The 26,288-nt window shown below is 39.3% G+C and overlaps 1 protein-coding gene across 3 annotated transcripts in view; it reads left to right on the top strand.

The window, feature by feature from the left end:
• TESK2 (testis associated actin remodelling kinase 2) overlaps positions 1–26,288 on the top strand; it is a 128,502-nt gene that overhangs the window by 33,937 nt on the left and 68,277 nt on the right. For 2 of the 3 annotated variants that reach the window (XM_079933675.1, XM_079933674.1), the window contains exon 3: positions 25,927–26,048. In XM_079933675.1, coding sequence (XP_079789801.1) covers positions 25,927–26,048 — 122 coding nt within the window. Of the gene's footprint in view, positions 1–7,479; positions 7,726–25,926; positions 26,049–26,288 lie in introns of those variants that run through there. The other variant, XM_079933676.1, reaches the window with a different exon arrangement.

Genomic DNA, 26,288 nt, shown 5'->3' with positions numbered 1-26,288 from the left:
TTCCTCACTGTATGCATTTGTCTGTTGTTTCGGTTATTATTTTCCCAGTATGTCTTTTTCCATCTCTATTTTTATTCTGTCTGTGATAGTACATTTTTAATGTGTGTCCTGTGAAAGAGTTTTATATTTAGTTTTTTTGATCCAAAATTAAATTTGCCCATAAAGAGAGAGATTGTAATCTGTTTACATTTATTGTGATTACTTCTGTCTTTATACTGAGTAAACTCTTAAATGGTAATTTAATGAGTATAGAATTTAGGACAGTAGTTATTTTCCTCAGCACTTTGAAATTACTCTTCCCCTTTTTCTTCTTCTTTTTGTAGTTCACCTCTATTTTTGCTGATAAGTTAATTCTTAGTCTGGTTGTTACCCTTTTTATTTTTCATTTATTTATGTATTTTTTTTAAAGACTATGTTTTCTTTTTTTTTTTGGCTGCAGTTGGTCTTCATTACTGCACATGGGCTTTCTCTAGTTGCGGCGAGTGGGGCCTACTCTTTGTTCTGGTGCGTGGGCTTCTCATTGCAGTGGCTTCTCTTGTTGTGGAGCATGGGCACTAGGCACATAGGCCTCAGTAGTCGTGGCACATGGGCTCAGTAGTTGTGGCTCACAGGCTCTAGAGCACAGGCTCAGTAGTTGTGGTGCATGGGCTTAGTTGCTCTGCAGCATGTGGGATCTTCCTGGACCAGGGATCGAACCTGTGTCCCCTGCATTGGCAGGTAGATTCTTAACCACTGCGCCACCAGGGAAGCCCCAGTGTGTTTATTTTTATGGTTCATGATGAATTTAGCTAGTTTGCTCTCTTAGGAAATAATTAAGATTGATAAACTAGGGCAGTGGTTCTCAACTGGGGTCAGTTTTGCCCTCCTAAGAGATATTTTGCAATGTCTGGAGATATTTTTGGTTGTCACAACTGGGCAGGGGGTGCTACTGGCATCTAGTGGGTAGAGGCCAGTGATGCTATTAACATTCTGCAATGCACAGGATAGCCCTCCACAACAAAGAATTGTCTGGCCCAAAATGTTAATAGTGCTGAGGTTATAAATCCCTGGTCTAAAAGCACTAAAAAGATGAAAGTATAACATCTGTTACTGAATTTAGGAAAAATATACTTTTAGAAACAAAACAGTTTGGATTTACATTTAAAACCATTTGTGAGCTTCAAAGAGTTTCCTTTGATTATTAATCTTTTCACGTTTTTAAAAACTATAAAACAGATTAGGGTAATTTCATTGTTTCTAGGAAAATGACTTAGAATATTTTGGTTGTTAGTGAAACCTATTTAGGGAAGAACTGGGGTATGTGTAAGAAGAGGTGACATGAGTGTTTATAAAGTAAGGGAAAAGAAAGTAAAACCAAATGGCACAATGGCCCTAATCTCTTACCTTCTGGTAAGTGGAAAATCTATTCAGCTTTACTGTAGCACTGGCTGACAACCTGTTCAGTGTTTTAAATTAAGAGTGCTTCTGGTAGGATACAGTAGAAGCCTCTTAATTTCTTTTTTTAAAAAATTAATTAATTTCTTTATTTTTTTGGCTTTGTTGGGTCTTTGCTTCTACGCGCGGGCTTTCTTTTTGGTTGCGGCGAGCGGGGGCTCCTCTTTGTTGCAGTGTGTGGGCTCTCATTTTGGTAGCTTCTCTTGTGGAGCACGGGCTCTAGGTGTGCGGGCTTCAGTAGTTGTGGCACACGGGCTTCAGTAGTTGTGGCTCGTGGGCTCTAGAGCACAGACTCAGTAGCTGTGGCACATGGGCTTTGTTGCTCTGCGGCATGTCGGGATCTTCCCGGACCAGGGCTCGAACCCGTGTTCCCTGCATTGGCAGGCAGATTCTCAACCACTGCGCCACCAGGGAAGCCCTTAATTTCTTTTTATACTAATCCTTGTTTTGTTTGGGAATATAATTGGAAGAAGAATTTCTAGGAAGATGACTTTTCCAGTCTCTTGAGATAACTGAAGTACCCCATGAGATACTAAAACACAGAATTATTTTAGTATGTATTGTGAAACCTATAAAACCTGGAATCCCATTCTAGAACAAAGTATCAATGTGATTTCTTTTTAATAAGAGCTTTACTGAGAGATAATTCATATACCTTAAAACTCTCCTTTTTTAAATACATAATTCAATGGTTTTTAGTATATTTACAAGGTTGTACATCCCTCACCACTGTCTAATTTAAAAATGTTTTTATCATCCTAAACAGAAATCCTGTACTTATTAATAGTCACTGCCCATTCCTCCCTTCCCCCATCTCCAGGCAACCACTAGTATTCTACTTCATGTCTCTATAGACTTGCTTCTTCTGGACATTTCATATAAATGGAATCATACAATATGTGACCCTTATGACTGACTTCTTTTACTTAGCATAATGTTTTTAACATTGATCCATGTTACAGCATGTATCACTATTTCATTCCTTTTTATGGCCCAGTAATATTACAATGTATAGGTAATACCACATTTTGTTTATATAGTCATTTGTTGATAGACATTTGGATTGTTCCCATCTTTTGGTTATTGTGAATAGTGCAGCTATGAATATTTGTGTACAAGTATTTGTTTGAATACTTGTTTTCAATTATTTTGAGTATATACCTAGAAGTGGGATTACTGGGTCATATAGTAATTCCATTTTACTTTTTGAGGTACTACCAGACTTCTCCACTGTGGCTGTTTCATTTTACATTCTACCAGCAATGTATAAGGGTTCCAGTTTCTGTAAAACTCACCAACATTTGTTATTCTATCTCTTTATTATTTAAAAAATTTTTTATTATTATGACTACCCTAGTGCATGTGAAGTAGTATCTCGTGGGTTTTTTTTTTAGATAATAATTGATTTACAATATTATATTAGTTTCAGGTATACAACATAGTGATTCAAAAGTTTTATAGATTATACCCCATGTATAGTTATTATAAAAATTGACTATATTCTCTGTGCTGTACAATATATCCTTGTAACTTATTTTTTTTGGGTTTTTTTGTTTTGTTTTGTTTTTTTTGTGGTACGCGGGCCTCTCACTGTTGTGGCCTCTCCCGTTGTGGAGCACAGGCTCCGGACGCGCAGGTTCAGCGGCCATGGCTTACAGGCCCAGCTGCTCCGCGGCATGTGGGATCCTCCCGGACCGGGGCACGAACCCGTGTCCCCTGCATCGGCAGGCGGACTCTCAACCACTGCGCCACCAGGGAAGCCCTTGTAACTTATTTTTATACATAGTGGGTTGTACCTCTTAATCTCCTACCCCTATATTGCCCCTTTCCCTTTCCCTTTCTCCATTGGTAACCACTAGTTTGTTCTCTGTATCTGTTTCTTTTCTGTTATATTCACTAGTTTTATTTTTTTTAGATTCCACATACAAGTGATAACACATAGTATTTGTCTTTTTCTGTCTGACTTATTTCACTAAGCGTGATATCCTCCAGGTTTATCCATGTTGTTGCAAATGGTAAATTTCATTGTTTTTTATGGCTGCGTAGTAATCCATTGTATATGTATGTATACCACATCTTCTTTATCCATTTGTCTGTTGATGGACACTTAGGTTGCTTCCGTATCTTGGCTATTGTAAATAATGCTGCTATGAACATGGGAGTGCATGTATTCTTTCGAATTAGTGTTATCCTTTTCTTCGGATATATACCCAGGAGAGGAATTGCTGGATCTCATAGTAGTTCTATTTTTAGTTTTTTGAGGAACCTCCATGCTGTTTTCCACAGTGGCTGTACCAGTTTACATTCCCTTCAACAGTGTGCAAGTGTTCCCTTTTCTCCATTTCCTCGCCAACACTTGTTATTTGTGATCTTTTTGGTGACCGCCATTCTGACAAGTGTGAGGTGATATGTCTTTGTGGTTTTAATTTTCACTTCCCTGATCGTTAGTGATGTTAGTGATGCGCATCTTTTCATGTGCCCGTTAGCCACATTATGTCTTCTTTGGAAAAATGTCTATTCAGGTTTTCTGTCTATTTTTAAATCGGGTATTTGTTTTTTTGATGTTGAGTTGTATGAGCTGTTTACAAATGTTGTATATTAACCCCTTATCAGTCATGTCATTTGCAAATATTTTCTCATTCAGTAGATTGTCTTTTTTTTTGGTTGCATTGGAGGTCTTGGTTGCTACGTGCAGCCTTTCTGTAGTTGCGGCGAGCGGGGGCTACTCTTCATTGTGTGCAGGCTTCTCATTGCAGTGGCTTCTCTTTGTTGTGGAGCACGGGCTCTAAGTGTGCGGGCTTCAGCAGTTGCGGCACGTGGGCTCAGTAGTTGTGGCTCGTGGACTCTAGAGTGCAGGCCCAGTAGTTGTGGCACATGGGCCCAGTTGCTCCATGGCATGTGGTATCTTCCTGGCGCAGGGCTCGAACCCATGTCCCCTTTATTGGCAGGTGGATTCTTAACCACTGTACCACCAGGGAAATCCCTTCCCTGTTTATCTATTTTATATATAGTAGTTTGTATCTGCTAATCCCAGACTCGTAATTTATCCCTCCCCCACTAAGTGAAGTGACTTACTTCACTTAGTATGATAATCTCTGGGTTCATCCATGTTGCTGCAAATGGCATAATTTTATTCCTTTTTATGGCTGAATAGTATTCCATTGTGTTTGTTTGTGTGTGTGTGTGTGTGTGTGTGTACATATATATATCACATCTTCTTTATGCATTCATCTGTTGATGGACATTTAGGTTGCTTCCATGTCTTGGCTATTGTAAAATGGTGCTGCTATGAACATTGGGGTGCATGTATCTTTTCAAATTAGAGTTTTTTCCTTATATATACTCAGGAGTGGGACTGCAGGATCATACGGCAACTCTATTTTTGTTTTTTTAAGGAACCCCCATACTGTTTTCCTTAGTGGCTGTAACAATTTACATTCCCACCCACAATGTAGGAGGGTTCCCTTTTCTCCACGCTCTCTCCAGCATTTGTTATTTGTAGACTTTTGGATGATGGCCATTCTGACTGGTGTGAGTTGATATCTCATTGTAGTTTTGATTTGCATTGGGCTCCATAGTTGTGTCTCACGGGCTCTAGAGCGCAGGCTCAGTAGTTTTGGTGCACGGGCTCAGTTGCTCCGTGGCATGTGAGATCTTCCCGGACCAGAGCTCGAACCCGTGTCCCCTGCATCGGCAGGCAGATTCTTAACCACTGTGCCACCAAGAAAGTCCCCTGCCCTTTTTTTTTTTTTGCGGTATGCGGGCCTCTCATTGTTGTGGCCTCTCCCGTTGCGGAGCACAGGCTCCGGACGCGCAGGCTCAGCGGCCATGGCTCACGGGCCCAGCCGCTCTGCGGCATGTGGGATCTTCCTGGACCGGGGCACGAACCCGTGTCCCCTGCATCGGCAGGCGGACTCTGGGCCTCTCACCGCTGCGGCCTCTCCCATCGCGGAGCACAGGCTCCGGACGCGCAGGCCCAGCGGCCATGACTCACGGTCCCAGCCGCCCCGCAGCACGCGGGATCCTCCCGGACCGGGGCACGAACCCGTGTCCCCCGCATTGGCAGGCGGACTCTCAACCACTGTACCACCAGGGAAGCCCCCCTGCCCATTTTTAAGTTGGGTTGTTTTTGTTGAGTCGTAGGAGTTCTTTATGTAGTGTCCTTTAATGCAGAAAAGTTATTAATTTTGTTGAGATTCAATTTTCAGTTTTCCTTTTGTTGCCTGTGCTTTTGATGTCATATCCACGAAATTGTTGCCAAATTCAATGTCATGAAGATTTTCCCTAATGTTTTTTTCTAAGAATTCTGTAGTTTTAGCTCTTAAGTTTTGGTGCTTTTTTAAATGGAATTGTCTTCTTTTCTTTTCTTTCTCTCTTTCTTTCTTCCTTCCTCCCTCCCTCCCTCCCTTCCTTCCTTCCTGGGTCTTAAAAAAAGGAATATTTTATTAAAACAAAAGTGACTACAATGAAAGGGATTTTAAAAAGAAAACTAAGAAAGTGGTGTTTTGTTTGGGAGGATTCTTATACTCATGCAATGAGGACTCTTTCTTTAACTTCAACAGTGGAAGTGTTGGAAGGATGCAGTGGCTGAGATCAAACTAAGAATGCCAATGTCAGGCCAAAGCCAGTTGGTGTCTTCCAAAGTGACAGAAGGGGATACTATAGGGAAAAACACAGGAAGAGCTGAAATCTTTTTGTCTCCTCTAGAAGAGAACTTTATGTGCTGTAAGGAGAATGCTCTAGCTACCCTGCGTTCTAAGGATAGGACTTTGTTTCTAGCAGTTTTTAAAAAATATTTATTTATTTATTTGGCTGTGCCAGGTCTTAGCTGCGGCACGTGGGATCTTCATTGCCACATGCGGGATCTTTAGTTGTGGCATGTAGGCTCTTTTAGTTGCAGCATGCGGGCTCTTAGTTGCGGCGTGTGGGATCTAGTTCCCTGTTCAGGGATCAAACGCAGGCCCCCGGCATTGGGAGTGTGGAGTCTTAACCACTGGACCACCAGGGAAGTCCCTCTAGCAGTTTTGTTGTCGGGGGAATTGTCTTCTTAATTTCATTTTCAGATTGCTTATTGCTAGTGTAGAATACAATTGATTTTTATGTATTTATCTTATATCCTGTAACCTGGCTGAACTCTTCTATTAGTTCTAATAGTTTTTGTAGTGTGGATTTTTTTTTTTTTAGAGTTTTCTATATACAAGATCATGTTGCCTGATCAATATGAATCTTGATTGCATAGGTGATCTCTTGAGAATCAATCCCCAAACATACATTCCTTTAGAAGATTAATTGAATTTCTTTGGAATCAGCTTTTCTTGTTAACTAATACAGTTAAAATGTGTCTTCTCATATAACAAGAGGTATGGCTCCTTGTTTTTAAGCCCACCATATCAAATACTTTGTCAATTTGGAACCAGATTATATTCTAAAGGCGTTGTTGGTAATGATGTCAGTCTTGAGAGAGTGGTACTCATAGTACTGATTTGATCATCCCTCCCAAAGCCTTGTTTGTCTTACTACTCTTGGGGAGATTTTCTCCTCTCCCATATCTGGACCCTTGCAGTCTGAGTTAAATGCCCATATTCTGTGTCTTCACAGAAACCTATGTTACCTTATCATATTCTTTTGACATCATCTGTTTAAAGTGTCTTGTCATCCCACTTAGCTTTAAGCTCCATGAGAACAGGGACCATGTCCTATTTACCTTCATTTCTCCAGGATATAGCACTGTGCCTAGAATAGAGTAGGCATTCATTCATCCATCTATCCATCCATTCATTCCTTCAATGTATTGTGGTCTTTCTAAATACCAGGCACCGTGAAAAGTGCTGAGACACAGTGATGATTAAAACTTGTTAATCCTGACCTTGTGGAAATTATAATCTAATGGTAAGCAGTTACATTAAGTAATTACAAGGGTAATTGCCACATAAAGGGAAGCATAGTATATTATTTATTGTTGCGTAACAAGTTTACCACCAATGCGGTGGTTTAAAAGAACACATATTATTATATCTGTTTCTGTAGTTCAAGAGTCCAGGTATGACTTAGCTGGGTGCCCTGCTTCAGAGTCTTACAAAGCTGCAATCAAGGTGTCAGCTGGGGCGGCCGTTTTACATGAGGCTCAAGTGGGGAACGATCTGCTGTTAAGCCTGCGTGGTTGTTGGCAGCATTCAATTCCTGGCATGCTGCTGAATTTGAGGGCTTCTGGTCCTTGCTATGTTTCCTTCTCCATATGGCAGCTTGATTCTTCAAAGCCAGCAAACAAGAGAGTCTCCGAGCAAGATGTGGGTTAGTCTTATGTAACATCATTATATTTAGGTTGCAGTTAATTCTTCTTTAATGTTTTAATTTACATTAAAGTCACTTTTCCCATATTGAATTCGTGTGGAGTAAGTCACTGATCCTGCCAAGGGTCAGGGGGACAGAATCACATAATGGCATGACACCAGGAGGCGGAGATTATAGCGTCCAATCTGTCGCCACACACAGATTGCAGTGGGGCTACAAAAAAGCCATACGCTTAATTTGAAGAGGGATGATGGTTTTCTTGAACAAGTGAAGTTTAAGTTGAGACCTGAAGGGTGAGTAGGAACTAGCCAAGTGAAGAAATAGGTTGGAGATGAGCATTTCTAGGAGAAGGAACAGTCTATTCATAGGCCAGTGAATGGAGTCTGAGGTGCAGTTGAGGATTTGAGAGAAGTCTAGAATGGCTAGAGCAGAAGGTCAGTGGGACATTGGTAAGAGATGTAAGCAGAGGTTTATTGTCGAGAACCTCATCATCTATAGAGGTCCTAAAAGGTAATGATTTTGGACTTTATCTTAAGAAACTTGCTTTTATTCAAGGGTGTAATATGTTCTGATGTGCATTATAAAAAATTACTGGCTGCAAATATCAAATGAATTGGAGAGGGTAAGAATAGATTCAGTTTGGCAATGGTCCAGGTGAAAGATGTAATGTGTAACTTGTGGTGGAAGTGTTGTGTGGTAGCAATGGAGGTGGAGAAGAATGAAATGATTTGAAATACTAGACATGCTTTTTAATTTACCAATTTAAGTATGCTTGTAAAAAAAATGGAGAGATATTTAGAAGGTATTATCTGTAGCATTTGGTGAATGATTGGATGTGATGGTGAGAGGAAAGAGGAATCAAAGATGATTTCAAGGGACTTCCCTGGTGGCGCAGTTGGTTAAGAATCCTCCTGCCAATGCAGGGGACTCGTGTTTGAACCCTGGTCTGGGAAGGTCCCACATGCCGCAGAGCAACTAAGCCCGTGCACCACAACTACTGAGCCCGCATGCCACAACTACTGAAGCCTGCGCACCTAGAGCCTGTGCTCCACAACAAGGGAAGCCACCTCAATGAGAAGCCTGCACACTGCAACGAAGGGTAGCCCCTGCTCTCCGCAACTAGAGAAAGCCTGTGCACAGCAACGAAGAACCAATGCAGCCAGAAATAAATTAAATAAATTTTAAGAAAAAAGAGATGATTTCAAGTATGAGCCCTGAAGGAGGAGCACATTTGATGATTTTAAATTTGGATTGGTGTGAGGTGCTTATGAGACCTATATGTGGAAATGATCCATACGCAGTTTCTTTCTTTCTTTTTCTTTTTCTTTCTTTTTTTTTTTTTTTGCAGTACGCGGGCCTCTTACTGTTGTGGCCTCTCCCGTTGTGGAGCACAGGCTCCGGATGCGCAGGCTCAGCGGCCATAGCTCATGGGCCTAGCCGCTCTGCGGCATGTGGGATCTTCCTGGACCGGGGCACGAACCCGTGTCCCCTGCATCGGCAGGCGGACTCTCAACCACTGCGCCACCAGGGGAGCCCTGCTTTTTTTTTTTTAATATTTATTTATTTGGCTGCATCGGGTCTTAGTTGCGGCATGTGGGATCTTTGTTGCAGCATGCTGCGCCTTTCGTTGCACCATGCAGGCTTTTCTCTAGTTGTGGCGCATGGTCTCCAGAGCGTGCGGGCTCAGTAGTTGAGGCATGAGGGGTCTCTGGTTGTGGCACGCGGGCTCTAGAGTGTGTGGGCTTAGTTGCCCCATGGCATGTGGGATCTTAGTTCCCCGACCAGGGATCGAACCTGCATCCCCTGCATTGGAAGGCGGATTCTTAACCCCTGCACCACCAGGAAGTCCCAATAAGCAGTTTCTTATAAAGATCTAGGGCTCAGAGAATAGATCTTGTTTGGAAATGTAAATTTAAGAGCCATTTACATAGAGTAGCTGAAGCCAAGGATATGAATGAGATTATACAGAGGGCTTGGGACCAAGCATTGAGGAACTCCAACATTTAAGGGTTGTGTAGAGGAAGGAAGAGCTGGCAAAGGAGTCTAAATAGGACTACCAACAGAGGTAAGAGAAGCAGTGTGTGTATGTGTGTATCTGTGCGTTAGAATGAGTGGAAGAGTGAGAGTGATGAAGAAATTCACACCTAAGATGAACACAGAGTTTTTGTTCATTTCACTGTACCCTGTATAACAATGCCCAACTTGTAGTGTTGGAAGGATCAAATGAAATATGTAGATCACCTTGTACAATGCCTAGTCCATCAAGCTCTTAAAATTTTTGATATTGTTATTTTCTCTATTTCAGTTTTACACAACAGTTCAAATTTGATCTTAGGTCAGCCCACTATTTTTTTATTTTATTTTATTAAAAATTTTTTATTGAAGTATAGTTGATTTACAATGTTGTGTTGGTTTCAGGTATACAGCAAAGTGATTCAGTTATACATACATTCATATTTTTTTCAGATTCTTTACCACTATAGGTTATTACAAGGTATTGAATATAGTTCCCTGTGCTATATAGTAGGTCCTTGTTGTTTATCTATTTTATATATAGCAGTGTATATCTGTAGTTTGTTAATCCAAAACTCCTAATTTATCCCTCCCCCACCCCCCTTTCCCTTTGGTAACCATATGATTGTTTTCTGTGTCTGTGAGTCTGTTACTGTTTTGTAAAATAAGTTGATGTGTATCATTTTTTTTAAAGATTCCACAAATAAGTGTTATAGTATGATACTTGTTTTTCTCTGACTTGCTTCACTTAGTATGATAATCTCCAGGTCCATCCATGTGGCTGCAAATGGCATTATTTCATTCTTTTTTATCAGCCTACTACTTTTTAGATGTGATTTCAGTTTTGAAGGTTATATGAAATCAGATGCCTTCTTTTCTTACTATTAGTATCATATTTTTCATAGCATGAATGAGTGTTCCCTTCTTTATGCCTCCTATATACCGTCTACAGACTTTATCAGAGCAATGATACATTTTTGTTTACTTGTTTGCCTTTCTCTGTTAGATCAAAACTCCTGTGTTTTTCATGTCTGTATGTTTAGCGCAGACTGCCACATAGAGGGCACTCACTAAATATTCATTGCATAAGAAAAAATGTATATATGTACATTATAAGAATACATTAAGAGGCAAAGTAGCTGAGAGACTGGAGCTAGGCTGCCTTGGTTTGAATCTTGACTCTACCACTTATAAACTTTCTGATCTTGGGCAAGTTACTTGACTTTTGTGCCTTGGTTTCCTCATTTGCAAAATGGAGATAATAATAGTGGTGTTGTTGAGAAGATATAATGAACTAGTATATATGAAGTACTTAGAATAATGTCTAGCACGTAATACACCCTATATAAGGGCTAGTTACTATTTCTATTATATATAGTTAAGATCTGTCGAGTTCTTTGTGATAAGTACTGTGTCAAGAACTCATACACGTTATCTTTTAAAATGACTACAACAATCCTATAAGTAGTTAGACTTCCATTATATAAATGAGGAAACTGAGGTTAAAAATATTTAGCATCTTGGGCTTCCCTGGTGGCTCAGTGGTTGAGAGTCTGCCTGCTGACACAGGGGACACAGGTTCGTGCCCCAGTCCTGGAGGATCCCACATGCCGCGGAGCGGCTGGGCCCGTGAGCCATGGCCGCTGAGCCTGTGCGTCCAGAGCCTGTGCTCCGCAATGGGAGAGGCCACAACAGTGAGAGGCCCGCATACTGCAAAAAAAAAAATATTTAGCATCTTGCCAAATATATTACAAGTAAATGGAACAACTAGGATTTGAATTCCTATCTACCTAATTGATGAATGGACTATTGTATCTAATTTTGATTTGGTATACAAGAAATAGATTATTAATTTGTATGTATTTATGATATTTCTGGACTATGATAGCATATATAATAAGAGTTTTTTATAGAGTTCAACCTGATTAAATTCATGTGGCAAGTACAATATATAACGAGGTATAAAAGATAAGACAGGGCTTCCCTGGTGGTGCAGTGGTTAAGAATCTGCCTACCAATGCAGGGGACACGGGTTTGAGCCCTGGTCTGGGAAGATCCCACATGCTGCAGAGCAGCTAAGCCCGTGAGACACAACTACTGAGCCTGAGTGCCACAACTACTGAAGCCCACGCGCCTAGAGCCCGTGCTCTGCAACAAGAGAAGCCACCCACTGAGAAGCCCACGCACCACAACAAAGAGTAGCCCCTGCTTGCGGCAACTAGAGAAAAGCCCGCGGGCAGCAACAAAGACCCAATGCAGCCAAAAATTAAAAAATAAATAAATTAAAAAAAAAAAGATAAGACAAAGGCTTAGGTTCCCACTTTCTCTCCTTGGTATATTTTCTGAAATTGACAGCACTGTATCTAGAAATGCTAAGCCATAAGATTAGTAAACTTATAAACAAGAAGAGCCAGATATGTGCTGTCTGCTTGGTACTGAAAAACAGACTTTTTCACATTCATGGCTGTACATTTACTATTTAGTGCACATGGAGTTTGTCATGCAAACTTTAAATCTGTAGGGTGAACAGTTGTATATGGAAAGTAAAGGAAACATTTTAGTATGTGAATGTTATTTTGTTCTGGGATGTTTTATTTTTGTGCTTAGGAATGTAAAGGTTCTGTGTTCTCTGGTAGCCTTGTCTGCTTTGTCTGAAAAGTAAGATACTGGATCTCATTATTGCTAGTGTTGCTGCTGTGGTTTCAGTGCCCCAAGTGACTATAATTTTTTATCCTCTCAAACTATAACTTGTGAAATTTGTATGAGAGTGAATCTTCTCTTTTAAATGTTGCAGTCTGAATCTACAAGTACCTAAGGATTTTTCTCAGATTGTCTATATTTTATCCTTTTTTTTGGCCATGCCACGTGGCTTGTGGGATCTCAGTTCCCCGACCAGGAATTGAACCCATGCCACAGCAGAGAAAGTCCGGAATCCTATCCACTAGGCTACCAGGGAACTCCCAGATTGTTTATATTTTATTTCACGGTTGTGTTTGTGCTTCTCTATACACCTTTCTGAGACCTCACTGTAAACAGTGTTTTCATCAGTACTGCATGTGACTCTTCTAATAAGATGCAGTGCCTGTATGTTTTAATAATTACTGTATCAGAAAAGAGTTAAGCTCTATAGTCTTAGAGGTGTATAAGGCAGCTTTTGTAAGGTGACTAAGAATTGGACAGTGAGGATGATGTGAGACAGTACATGTTCTACCTGAAGATGAAGGTTAGGAGAAAGCCTATTAGGTATTTCTGATGTTACCAGTTTTCAGAGTTTTTGCTCTGACTGAGATGTCAGTTTATACCAAGGCCATTTGGGGAACAAAGTAGTGAGTTCTGGGAGTGATGTGAATCACCCTCAACTCCAAAACTTCCATGAGCAAGATTTGTGTGTGGGGTGTGTGTGTGTGTGTGTGTGTGTGTGTGTGTGTGTGTGTGTCTGTTTATCTCTTCATATCAAACCAGCTGTTTCAGAATTAAACTACCCCATGTAGTTAGAGAATTAATGTAACCTTCAATATAAAGAATGGAATTAAAGGGTAATGAATGTAGAGAAAACCCTTAATTGTACCATATTACTCTGGCACGAATGCAGTGTTTTTTAGGAATTGAGCACATTTTTAATCATCAGAGAATGTTTACAATGTCAGAAACAGTTAAGGAAAAGAGTATGGACAGAGAAGACTAGAGCAGCAAGGACTGAATCTTCACAGGTCCCTTTACTTGGGGAGGATGTGGAGAAAAAAGAGAAAGCAACAGTTAGAGACAGGTTCCTAAAGATCAGGGAAGCTACCAAATCTACCAAACATGAATTCCAAGGGGCTGACACCATATTACGGAGATTTACAAAAGAGAGAATAGAGAGGAAAGAACTTCCTTCCCATCTCCCACCACCTTTTAAAATGGAGTTTAGCATTGAAAAGCCTGGGAGAAAGAGGATGATAGCAGTCCAAGGCTTCTTAGGGCTCTGCACCTTGGAAATGGTCTTTATTGCATATCCTTATTGTCTGTCAAAACTGCTTCTTGCTAAATTTCCTGTTGTTTTCCATGTTGCATTTATCTGGTTTTGCAACCTCTTTGAGCTACAGGGGGTTTCAGAGATGGAGCTGTCATGGGGAGGTTCAGTTTTTTGGGGTGAAGTGATGTGTTTTAAAGGAGATTATTTGTATCACATGTGTTCTTAAGGTTTACACACAGTAGTATATGATTGTAGTTTTGGGCCATATTCAGTACATTTACTAGTTCCTCCAGAGCTGATGTGGAAAGTTGGGCTGCTAATTAGTAAAGAATTTTGCAGATGTGTCTGTGGGGTGAGCCCAGCACTAGGTGACATCAAGGGATAATTTATCAGGTAGAAAATTTTACTTTGTGCATATTGCTATACAAAAGTATCTCCCAAGATCCTTTACCTTAATTGAAAATCCAGCTGGAAAAACAAAAACTGGAAGCACACAAGTTGTATGTACAGCTTGGATTCACTCAGTGCATAGATGTATTTCTGTAGATGATATGATATATGTGAAAGCATGTGAGAGATATTATAAAAAGCTGATGTTAGAGTATATTATTTTTGCAGTGAGGCAAGTGAGAGGGTTGGTTGCTTCCCCTTTGAGACCTCATAGCACTCTGCTGATACTTCTGTTCTAGCATGTAATAAACACTGCAGTTATTTGCTATCTTAATCATTCATTCATTTACTCAGCAAGTATTTAGTTAATGCTCATTAGGTGTAGTTCATTGAGCTAGTGCTAGGGATAGAGAAATAAATAAAATCCTGCCCTAAAAGAGCTCTTTGCTTAGGGTGGAAGACAGGAAATGTATTTAAAATACAGTATTTGCTGAAACAGAGCCTTTATCAAGAGCCTCAAATTGCTTAATAGATAGTTGCTGAGTGTGTGAAAGTATGCATAGGGTGCTAAGGGACTTAATAAGGGGCACCAGTACAAACCTTGTTTGAAGGGGTCAGAGAATGCTTCCCAGAGTTCACCCTTGAGTTTTCTTGAAGGGGAAGAAAGAGCTTGTCAGATAGACAAGCAGGGAAAGGGCATTTCAAGCATGAAGAAAAGCATTCGCAGAGGCACAGAGGAATAAGAGCGTGGAATATTTTCAGAATGGTGGGTGAAAAATTAGGTTTGGTTCAAGTCTGGTGGGTGCATGGAAAGAAATGGCAAGCCTGTGATGAGTCTAGAGAAGTAGGCAGAGACCCGAAAATGCAAAATTTCTGTAGATACATATATTTTATTAGTTTTTTTCTCTCCCAAATCAACTTTTGTTTTGTTGAACCTCTTTATTGTTTCATTTTCTATTTCATTAATTTTTTGTTTTTATCTTTATTATACTTTTTTTCCCTAGAATCTTTAGTTGAACTCTAAATTATTTATTTTGAACCTTTTACAGATCAGTTAGGATTGTCTTAGGCAGTATGCTACAGAAACCTGAACACAGTGGCTTTTTCAAATAATATATTAATTTTTTTCAGGAAATCTTGAGAAATTCCTGTGCTTTACAACTGCTTGAGGAAGTCATCAACAATCCAGGCTTCCTCTAGCTCTCTCTTTAGTGTGTGGCTTTTGTCCTTTTGGTTACAAGTTAGCTGCTCTTGATGCAAGCACCACATCTTTGCTTCAGACTAGAAAAAGGACAATTTCATCAGGAAAACATTAGCATTCCCAGAATCCCCCACCAAGCAATTCCCACTTACATCGCCTTACTAGGACTATGTCATCTGGCCACCCTAGCTGCAAGGAAGATAGCCAGATTGAATGTTTTAATTAAGCAGGATGCCACCTAATTGGAGTTACGTCAGTTAAGAAAAGGGGAAAATAGATGTTGGGTAAACAATTAGTATTGCCCACTATGCTTATTTTTAATTATCTCTTTATTTTTGACTTTTAATTTTATTTCATAGTGGTCTGAGAATGTGATTCAACCATCATGATGTAGTATCCATGCATTTTGGTAAATTGTTTCACATACACTTGAAAAAATCAACAAAACTTACCTTTGTGGGACAAGATTGGATCAAGCATGTCAGTTTTGTTATTAAAAAAACCATATCCATACTCATTTCTTGTCTGCTTAAGCTTTCAGTTTCTGAGAGGTATTTTAAAATATCCTGTGGAGATTCTGGATTTGTCAAATTTGCCTTTTATTTTGTCAGTTTTTGTTTGGTATATTATAAGGGTATGTTGTTAGATACATACAAGATCATGATTATTATTTCTTGACAAAATTATTATTATGTAGTGTGCACGCAGTGCTTTTTTCCTTAGCCCACTTGTTTTCAACCCTGTCAGGCCGAATGTTCTTTGCATTATCTGGGTTCAAATTCTGTCTCTGCCATTTACTAGGTCTCTCATTTTGAAAAAGTCATTTAATCTCCCCTTGCCTCCGTTTCCATAGCTGTAAAATGGGAAATATTAATACATATCTCACAGAATTATTTTGAGAATTAACTGAGTTAATACATCTAAAGCAGTTACACAGCGGAACCTAGTATGTAGCAAGTGCTATAAATTTAGGTATTACAGCAATTTTTAAAAACATAACTCTTAACTACCCTGAAATGAAATCGATAGGTAACTTTGGTAGTATTGCTTTATAATTATATAACATCGACATGATACCCTGTGTAATAAACGAAAAGTAAAAGAAAATTAAATTAGTAAAAATGATTTCAATATACACATTTTGGGGCCTAACTATGCTAGAAGACATAGTAAAGTGGTTAGATGCTTTTACCTTCCTAAACATGACAGGTTTAGTTTTAAGAGAGGACAAAAGCCACTCCACGAAAGGGGAAAAATTAAAGAGCAGAGATGCCAGTGAATATTAGAATAAAAGTGTAATAACAGGCCAGACTTATTTGTGATATGATAAGGGAAAGAGGTAACTTCAGCTGAAATAGGAATAGCTTGCCAAGACAAACTACAGATTGATTAAGGAGAGAAAACAGGGAGGTATAATATATCTTTGCCAACTTTATCAGAGTGTTTCTTTCTAAATGTTCATTTAACTGGAATGTTCCATCAGGAAAAAAAGTTGGCAGAGTAGTCACATTGATAATTTTATTTGTGGGTAAAGCAAAAACACACTTCTTGTTTATCCATGTTGTACTTTTGTGTTGGCCGTGAGACATGTGCAATCTTAGTTCCCTGACCAGGGATCGAACCTGGGCCCCTGGCAGTGAAAGCGCCAAGTCCTAACCACTGGACCACCAGGATTCCCCACTTTTTATTTATATATTTGATTTTTTTTAATAAAGGCTAAATAAATCACCATGAATATAAAAACTACAAATGGATTCTGATACAGATGTGTTATATTGGGATTCAGAAGCAGCATTGCCATTGGTGGTCTGATCTTCTGAAATGTTGACCAGTTCTTAATGATATTCTTAACAAAACAAAAAAACAATTTTCCTCAATTTACAGGTAGTTACATTCCTAGGAAGTTCAGTATATTTTAAAACTATGCGAGATGACTTTGTTTTTATGTAAAATGGAGTTAGAATCCAAGCTTAGTTAATAATAAATATGTTCTTTATTTACATGAATGTCTGGTAAGACATTTGCATTTCATACTGGACATGGAACAATGCTTCCTTGTGCGGTATTATCCCGTACCTGCAGGATGTCTAGCATCTCAGGCCTGCGACACTCCCTGCCTCCAATCGTTGTTATAACCAAAACACTTCACCTGAAAACTTCAAAGACCCCTCTGAAGTGAGATGTTACAGCCTCCCTTGAAAACTACTGCTTTAAATTTTATTTGCCTAATACTAATGTTGCTATACCAGCTTACTGTATACTTATTATACACTCACTGTGACTTCTTGGCTCGAAGTCCTAAGCCACTCATCTAATAGTTAATTTAATGATTAATTACTTTGTTACAGTTCTTACCTTGTTGTCCTTTTTTGTTATTTAATTCTCCCCTTATTAGTTCTCTGCGGTGGTCAGAGGTTTATGCTTTTCTCCACTTCTAGAAAATAACCATCCCGACTCAAGTTATCCATTTAAATTCAGCAAACATTTTTTGAGCAGTCAACTACTAAATACTAGGCACTTTGCCAGAGAAGAGATTCTCAGTTTGGTTTCATACCACACTGCTAAAGGATGAAGTTATTGCATGTGATTTGTTATTTAAAATGGTTAAAGTATCAACATATGCAAATAATTTAAAACATATAAATTAGAGTTGAATTAGAGGCACCCCTATATTTACTGTCACTCATTTGCATGTTAATATGCTTACTTGAATGGAATAAAAATGGATAGAGTAGTAGCTAATGGACATAGGATTGTATATAACCTGTAATCTGCTTTTTCTATTCCAGAGTCTACCAGTGTCTGTTGATAGTTATGTAATAATTGCCATACTTTTCTTTCCTGCTTACCTTTTAACAATTTTTGCCAAAAATCTAGGTTTGTCCATATAAGAAGAAGTCCTGCTTGTCAGAATGTGTGTTTTGGGGAGGCGGGGAGCTGAATAACTATTCTGGGGATAAAGAAATGAATAAGGCAGTCTTTGCTCTTAGGCATATAGGAAATTGTTCCATATGCAGTTGTAGATTCTGTGTCTCAGGGAGGAGGTAAGTTCAGGAGCTTCCTAGTTGCCACCTTGAATTGGAACTGCCCTTAGGTATATTGGAGATAAATAGATACGTAGACTAACAGCATACAATATGCAAGTGCTGTAACAGAGATAAATAAGAACAGAGTACTAAGAAAACAGAGTGGAGCCATCCAACTTTCCTTGAAATAAAGTAAGATTTTCCCAGGGAAAGTGATGTTTCTTATATCTTGAATAATTGAAGGGAATTTGGAAGGGAGATTGGGATAGGGATCAGGGGATTGAGGATTACATCAAGGCATTGAGAATAGCATGTGTCAAGGCAAGTAAGTGTGGAGAGGGTGATACCTTTGCAAAGAATTACAAATATTAGTATGTAATAACTAAAGGTAAGGGGAGAAGATGGTGGGAATATACAGGGAGCAGAAGATGGATTAAATTTTGTTAAGGAGTTTGGACTTTATTCCCCAGGTAGTGGTGAGCTATTGAAGAATTTTAAGCTGGAGAGCAACAAGATAACTTTGCAATTTGGGGGCAAAGATTGCTGGAAGATCTGACAAACTGATGTCTCATGTTGATCTGTAAGAGCCTTCTCAACATCTAGCACAGTGCCTTGTGTATAGAAGATTATAGTATTTGCTGTTATTTGAATGTGGCTGAAAAGTCTAATGAAAGATTATCAGTTACTTCCAGTTACTTCCAGGCTGCATGCACACACTTGACTGACCTTTAGTTTGTGGTTTGTTCCTTTGTTTGTAGACCTTGAAGTCATCTTTAACACTAGTTTTATTTATTTATTTATTTTTGGCTGCGTTGGGTCTTTGTTGCTGCCCGCGGGCTTTCTCTAGTTGAGGGGCTTTCTCTAGTTGAGGCAAACAGGGGCTACTCTTCGTTGTGGTGCGCGGGCTGCTTTTTTTTTTTTTTTTAAACATCTTTATTGGAGTATAATTGCTTTACAATGGTGTGTTAGTTTCTGCTGTATAACAAAATGAATCAGCTATACATATACATATATCCTCGTATCTCCTCCCTCTTGCGTCTCCCTCCCACCCTCCCTATCCCACCCCTCTAGGTGGACACAAAGCACCGAACTGATCTCCCTGTGCTATGTGGCAGCTTCCCACTAGCTATCTGTTTTACATTTGGTATGTATATATGTCCATGCCACTCTCTCACTTCGTCCCAGCTTCCCCTTCCCCCTCCCCATGTCCTCAAGTCCATTCTCTACGTCTGTGTCTTTATTCCTTCCTGCCCCTAAGTTCTTCAGAACCATTTTTTTTAAGATTCCATATATATGTGTTAGCATATGGTATTTGTTTTTCTCTTTCTGACTTACTTCACTTTGTATGTATGGACCTTCACTCTAGGTCCATCCACCTCACTGCAAATAACTCAACTTTGTTTCTTTTTATGGCTGAGTAATATTCCATTGTATATATGTGCCACATCTTCTTTATCCATTCATCTGTTGTGGACACTTAGGTTGCTTCCATGTCCTGGCTATTGTAAATAGAGCTGCAATGAACATTGTGGTACATAACTCTTTGAATTATGGTTTTCTCAGGGTATATGGTGCGCGGGCTTCTCATTGCAGTGGCTTTTTGTTGCGGAGCACAGGCTCTAGGCACACGGGCTTCAGTAGTTGTGGCACTTGGACTCAGCAGTTGTGGCTTTGTTGCCACAGACTTAGTTGCTCCACGGCATGTGGGATCTTCCTGGACCAGGGCTTGAACCCGTGTCCCCTGCGTTGGCAGGCGGATTCTTAACCACTGCGCCACCAGGGAAGTCCCGTGGAAACTTTTAAAATCTGTAGAAAATTGAAAGACTAATGCAATAGACGTCTGTTAAGTCCCTTCAACTAGAATCACCAATTATTAATATTTTGTTACATTGCTTTATCTCTCTGTATTTTTTCCGGCAAACCACTTGAAAGCAAATTGCAGACATCGTGACACTTAAATACTTTAGTATGTATCTTCCAAGAATATATTCTCCTACAAAGCCATAGTATCACTATTTATACCTTAGACAATTAACCTTAATTCAGTAAAATAATTTAATATACAGTCCCTATTTAAAATTTCCCTGGGAATTCCCTGGTTGTCCAGTGGTTAGGACTCAGCACTTTTACTGTTGGGGCCTGGGTTCAATCCCTGACTGGGAAGCTAAGATCCCACAAGCCTCAGGGCACAGCAAAAAAATTAAAAAAATAAATAAATAATTCCATTAAAAAATTTTTTTCCTGTTTGTCTCCAAAAAGTCTTTTACAGCTTTTTTTGACCCAGAATCCAATCAAGGTTTCATGCATTTCATTTCAGTGGTTATGACTATCAGTCTCTTTTAATGTGGAATATTCCCCCACACTTTGTCTGAAGAGTACCATCCAGTTGTATTTTAGATATTCTGAATATGTCTAATTTTTTTCTTATAATTAGATTTGAGTTAAACATTTTGGCAAGTATAATACATTGTATCAGAAGGTTGATAATGTTGCATGTCTTACTTTCGATAATGTTGCATGTCTTACTTTCGGTAATGCTAAATAAGATCCCTTGGTTAAGTGCTAGCCGCCAGACCGCTCCATTGTAAAAGTACCTTTTCCCCTTTGTAATAAATAAACAATCTCAGGGGCATATACAGATTTGAATATTGCTATTTTTACTTAAAATTACAAGTGTACATTTTCTATATCATCTCAAACTCACCTGATATGCTAAATTCTTATGAACATATAGTTTCTTATTTTTATTAAAAACAACACCTATTTATATGAATGTTTACTATGTGCCAAGCACTGTGTTAAGTATGTTATACACATTATTTTGTTTATCTAACATAACAACATCATTTTATCCTCCATGTGAGACAGAGACTATTATTCTCTTCATTTTACAACAGAAGACTTCAACGAGAAGTCACTCTAATCATTTAAGTGTTAAAACTTGGATTCGGTCTGCTCATCTCCAAAGCTCGAGTACTTCACCACTCTGCTATGCTCTTCTTTAGAAAGTGGATTTGAAGATCCTGTGGTAGCATCAGATGAGTTTAAAAGTCAAGGAGAGGTAGTAATTTCCTTACCTTGGTGATCCTCTCCCTTACCCTTCGCTCCTCACATCTCCTCTCCTCTTTTCTCTCCATCTCTTCTTTCTTTTCTTCCTTACCTTCCTTTTTTTTTTTTACCTTCCTTCTTTTATTTATAATTGTGATAAAGTATATATAACATAAAATTTACCATCCTAACCATTTTTTTTTTTTTTTCCGTACGTGGGCCTCTCACTGTTGTGGCCTCTCCCGTTGCGGAGCACAGGCTCCGGACGCGCAGGCTCAGCGGCCATGGCTCACGGGCCCAGCCGCTCGGTGGCATGTGGGATCTTCCCGGACCGGGGCACGAACCCATGTCCCCTGCATCGGCAGGCGGACTCTCAACCACTGCGCCACCAGGGAAGCCCCATCTTAACCATTTTTAAGTGTATAGTTCAGTTCACGGTTTTGTGCTATACTCTCCAGAACTCTTTTCATCTTGCAAAGCTGAAATTCTGTACCAATTAAACAGCTCCAAATTCCTCCCCTCCCCACAACCCTTAGCAACCACCATTCTACATTATTTCTGTATGAGTTTGACTACCCTAGGAACCTCATATAAGTGGAATCATACAGTATTTGTCATTTTGTGACTAACTTACTTCATGTAGCATATAATATCTTCAAGGTTCATCCGTGTTGCAGCACGTGTCAGAATTTCCTTCCTTTTTAAGGCTGAATAATATTCCATTATGGTATATACCACATTTTGTTTATCTGTTCATCTGTCGATGGATGGATTGCTTTTGCCTTTTGGCTATTGTAAATAATGCTGCTATGAACTTGGGTGTACAAATATATTTTCAAGACTCTGTTTTCAATTATTTTGGGTATATACCCAGAAGTAGAATTGCTGGATCATATGGCAATTCTATATATTAAAAAAAAAATTAAAGATATTTAAAGATATCAATCTCTTGGGAATCCTCTTAGTAGTAGTAACAATGATCTATGTGTAGAGGACAAACTTAGGCAGAAATAGGCCTTCCCTTTAATCTGAAAATCTAAGTAGATTTGAGGGCTAATTAATTTTCATGGTTTTGACAACTTGGAATGAAGATCCTCCTGCATGTAGGCAGGTTCCCTATATTCTGTGAACCTCTAAATTTGATGGTACTTTTTTCTTTATCACCTGTAGTCTGTTCTGTACTTTAAAAAAATCTATCCAAATCTGTTAATTCTTGGAGGTGTCACTGAAGTCCCATGAAGTTTTTCCCTAAGTGCATCAACATTCATATAAATACCTCTCATGCTGTATTTGATTCTTTATTCTCTTTCTTATCTGACTAGTCACATAGCTTATTGTTTGTCCCTTTCTAGATGGTAAACTCCAGAAAATTTAAGCCAAATCTTATACTACTTTTCTGTTTGCATCCTCCCCCGCAAATCTCTGCCACCAAAAAAAGAAAAACAAAGAAAAGCACCACCCCCCAAAGAAATTACCTGGATAAATAAATGATTCACTGTCCTTAGGAAGTACATTAGAAGTATCATTTAACTAACTGTTGTTGCTGTTGTTTTCACTGTGACCTTATGATGTGCCAGGCCTTCTGCAAGACAAAGACAAATACAACATAGAGCCTGGTCTCAAGATGCTTTATAGCCTAGCAAGGAGGTATTTATGTACAGAACTGTGTGGTGAGTGGTATACTGGTGTTCCGAATGTTGTTCTGAGGCAGTATAAAGAGGGATACCACAAATAGGTCCTAGAGAGAGTCAAGGAAGACTTCAGAGAGGAAGGGGATATTTGAGTGTGGCCTTCAAAGATAGGTAGAATTTGAGGGGCTAAGAAGAAAGAAGAAAAATATTTTATGCAAATGAAAGACAACTACAATGTTATGGACATTTTCATCACTTGTTTAAGGAAGTAAGGTGTTTTTTTTAATACATTTATTTATTTATTTATTTTTGGCTGCGTTGGGTCTTCGTTTCTGTGTGAGGGCTTTCTCTAGTTGCGGCGAGCGGGGTCCACTCACTCTTCATTGCGGTGCGCGGGCCTCTCACTGTCGCGGCCTCGCTTGTTGCAGAGCACAGGCTCCAGACGTGCAAGCTCAGTAGTTGTGGCTCACGGACCTAGTGGCTCCGCGGCATGTGGGATCTTCCCAGATCAGAGCTCGAACCCGTGTCTCCTGCATTGGCAGGCAGATTCTCAACCACTGCGCCACCAGGGAAGCCCGGAAGTAAGGTTTTTTATGATTAGTTTGAAACAGATTTTTATCCCTAAATTTCACACATTATTTTAATATTAAACTTTCTTTTATTTATATATTTATTTATTTATTTGGTTGCACCGGGTCTTAGTTGCGTCAGGTGGGCTCCTTAGTTGAGGCTCCAGGGCTCCTTAGTTGCAGCTCGCAGGCTCCTTAATTGCAGCACATGGGATCCTTAGTTGTGGCAGGTGAACTCTTAGTTGCAGCATGCATTTGGGATCTAGTTCCCTGACTAGGGATCGAACCCAGGGCCCCTGCATTGAGAGCGTGGACTCTTATCCACTGTGCCACCAGGGAAGTCCCAATATTAAACTTTCTTAAAAGCAGACTTTTTTAAAAAAAACCTCAGTGATAGTTTTCAGATGATGAAAAAAAAAAAAGAGGAGTGAGTTTCAGAATGGAGAGCGCTTATTACAACACAGATGTTTTCTGTAAATAGAGTTGGAAAAATACTGTCAGTGTGTTCTTTGTATATAAATGTCTCTTTTAACTTATCCATGCAGGATCTGAAAAGGAAAGCCACTTCTCTTTCATCAATCACGAGGTACATGACAACAGAATCATTGATGCACTAGGAAGAGAGTTGGGTTCCAAATCTCACTAAGTGATCTAGAAGAGGGGAGAGACAGCCAGTGTTCTGCCTCAGTTCTTCTGTTCAGGGTTCCTGTGGCTCTGAGTGTTTTGCTTCTTCCTTCCCCTTCTTATGTCTGGCTACTCTGAAGCATTGTTTCTTTGAATTTTAAGATAAGCTGTGATGTCTGTTCTATATTAACACTAAACTTCTGGGGCTATTGTCATGTCAAAGAATTTCTGGAGATTGAAGAATTAAGTAGATTGTCATGATTTCTACTGGAATTTCCACTTGGTCAACTGGAAATAATATACTGAAACAATACTCTGAAAGTCCATAGGATGATGACATTTTTGCATAGCAAGTCCCTGTTGTGCATGATCTGAAGTGAATTTTTTTTTAATCATTCTTTTTTTTTTTAAATTTATTTTATTTTTGGCTGAGTTGGGTCTTCGTTGTTGCACACAGGCTTTCTCTAGTTGCGGCAAGCGGGGGCTACTTTTTGTTGCCGTGTGCAGGCTTCTCATTGCGGTGGCTTCTCTTGTTGTGGAGCACGGGCTCTAGGCACGTGGGCTTCAGTAGTTGTGGCATGTGGGCTCAGTAGTTGTGGCTTGCGGGCTGTAGAGCGCAGGCTCAGTAGTTGTGGCGCACAGGCTTAGTTGCTCTGCGGCATGTGGGATCTTCCTGGACCAGGGCTCGAACCCGTGTCCCCTGCATTGGCAGGTGGATTCTTAATCACTGCTCCACCAGGGAAACCCTGAAATGAATTTTTTTTAACCAGAAAGTAATGAGGTCCTTGGTACTTAATAACTTTTCTACTGCCTCATTCATAATTCAGTAGGAAACACATATCTAAGTGAATAATTGAGCTTTTTTTGGGTAAGGCAAAATATTTTCTCTGATAGTCTCATTTTGCTACTACTGACACCACATTTAGAGGCTGAAAACATAGTTAATTTTCTTGCAAGTATTGTGTTTCTTTTTAAACCTGTTGAGTGTGCATTGAAATTATAAAATAATATTTTTATATGTAAAATAGATTGAACCTACAGAGAATGAATGTTTTAGAAGTAGACTTTGCTCTGTGCATATGGGTAATAGTGTGAGTGGTGTGGCTCATGTTTTTATATCTGACTTGAGTGTGTGTAAATAATTATAAGGTACTTTGTGTTGGGTTACTACAGTATTAGCTCCAAAGGATTCACTGCCTTCTTTCTATATTTAACATGCAATACGTTTTTTTCTTATAGATATACATTTTATGGTGCTTGGGGGAGATTTTGAGGATGTGGGTTTAGTGTCCTGTAAAGACAGTTTTATAGTTCATTATGTGTTATATAAGGCTTATGCATGAATCTTTTTTGTGCACAATTAAAATTCCACAAAAGAGACTTTTTCCTTTCAGTTTGCTAAGACTCAGCAATGTTGGCCTTAAGAAACCAGCCTAATAAATTTTCCCCATTTTTTCCTAAGGTTTTTTTTTTTAATTTTAAAGACATGATTTCTTGAGGTATTATTAACAATGTGTTTCTAGCCAGTTTAATGTGAAACAATTTTGGTCTTCGATGGAATAAATCTTTGTTAATGGAAGTGAGATCCTAATGTAATCAGAGTTTATAGAAAAACATCCCTTACCATGTCTACTTTATCTAAATTGGCAGTAAAACATCTTGGCATGTTCTACACCTGGAGGCTTTGACCTCATTATATAGCTGCCGCCCTTGAGCCTCTTTTTTGTCCCATTTTATTTTCTAGGTGCGCCACCGAGCTTCTGGCCAGGTGATGGCTCTTAAGATGAACACGTTGAGCAGTAACCGTGCAAACATGCTGAAAGAAGTGCAGCTCATGAATAGACTCTCCCATCCCAACATCCTTAGGTAATGGCTTTTCCTTCCTTCTGGGGATCAGTGAGAAAGCTGAAACATTATTGGAGACTTGTTAGAATAGTATTAAAAGCTGAAAAGAGGGATTCAAGATTTCATACTAAATCTGTCTTGCTGGGATTTAGCTGTGCTCTAGGTCTTTTTCTAGCTACTGAGACTTAATTTTCTGGTAATTAACTGCATTTAATAGGGCAACTTGGGACTTCCCTGATGGTCCAGTGGCTAAGACTCCGC

Source organism: Stenella coeruleoalba (genome assembly GCF_951394435.1).
Source record: "Stenella coeruleoalba genome assembly, chromosome: 1".
In the NCBI taxonomy this organism is placed as follows: Eukaryota; Metazoa; Chordata; class Mammalia; order Artiodactyla; family Delphinidae; genus Stenella; species Stenella coeruleoalba.
Note: the sequence above shows the minus strand (reverse complement) of the source record. Positions and strands in the feature narration are given on the sequence as shown.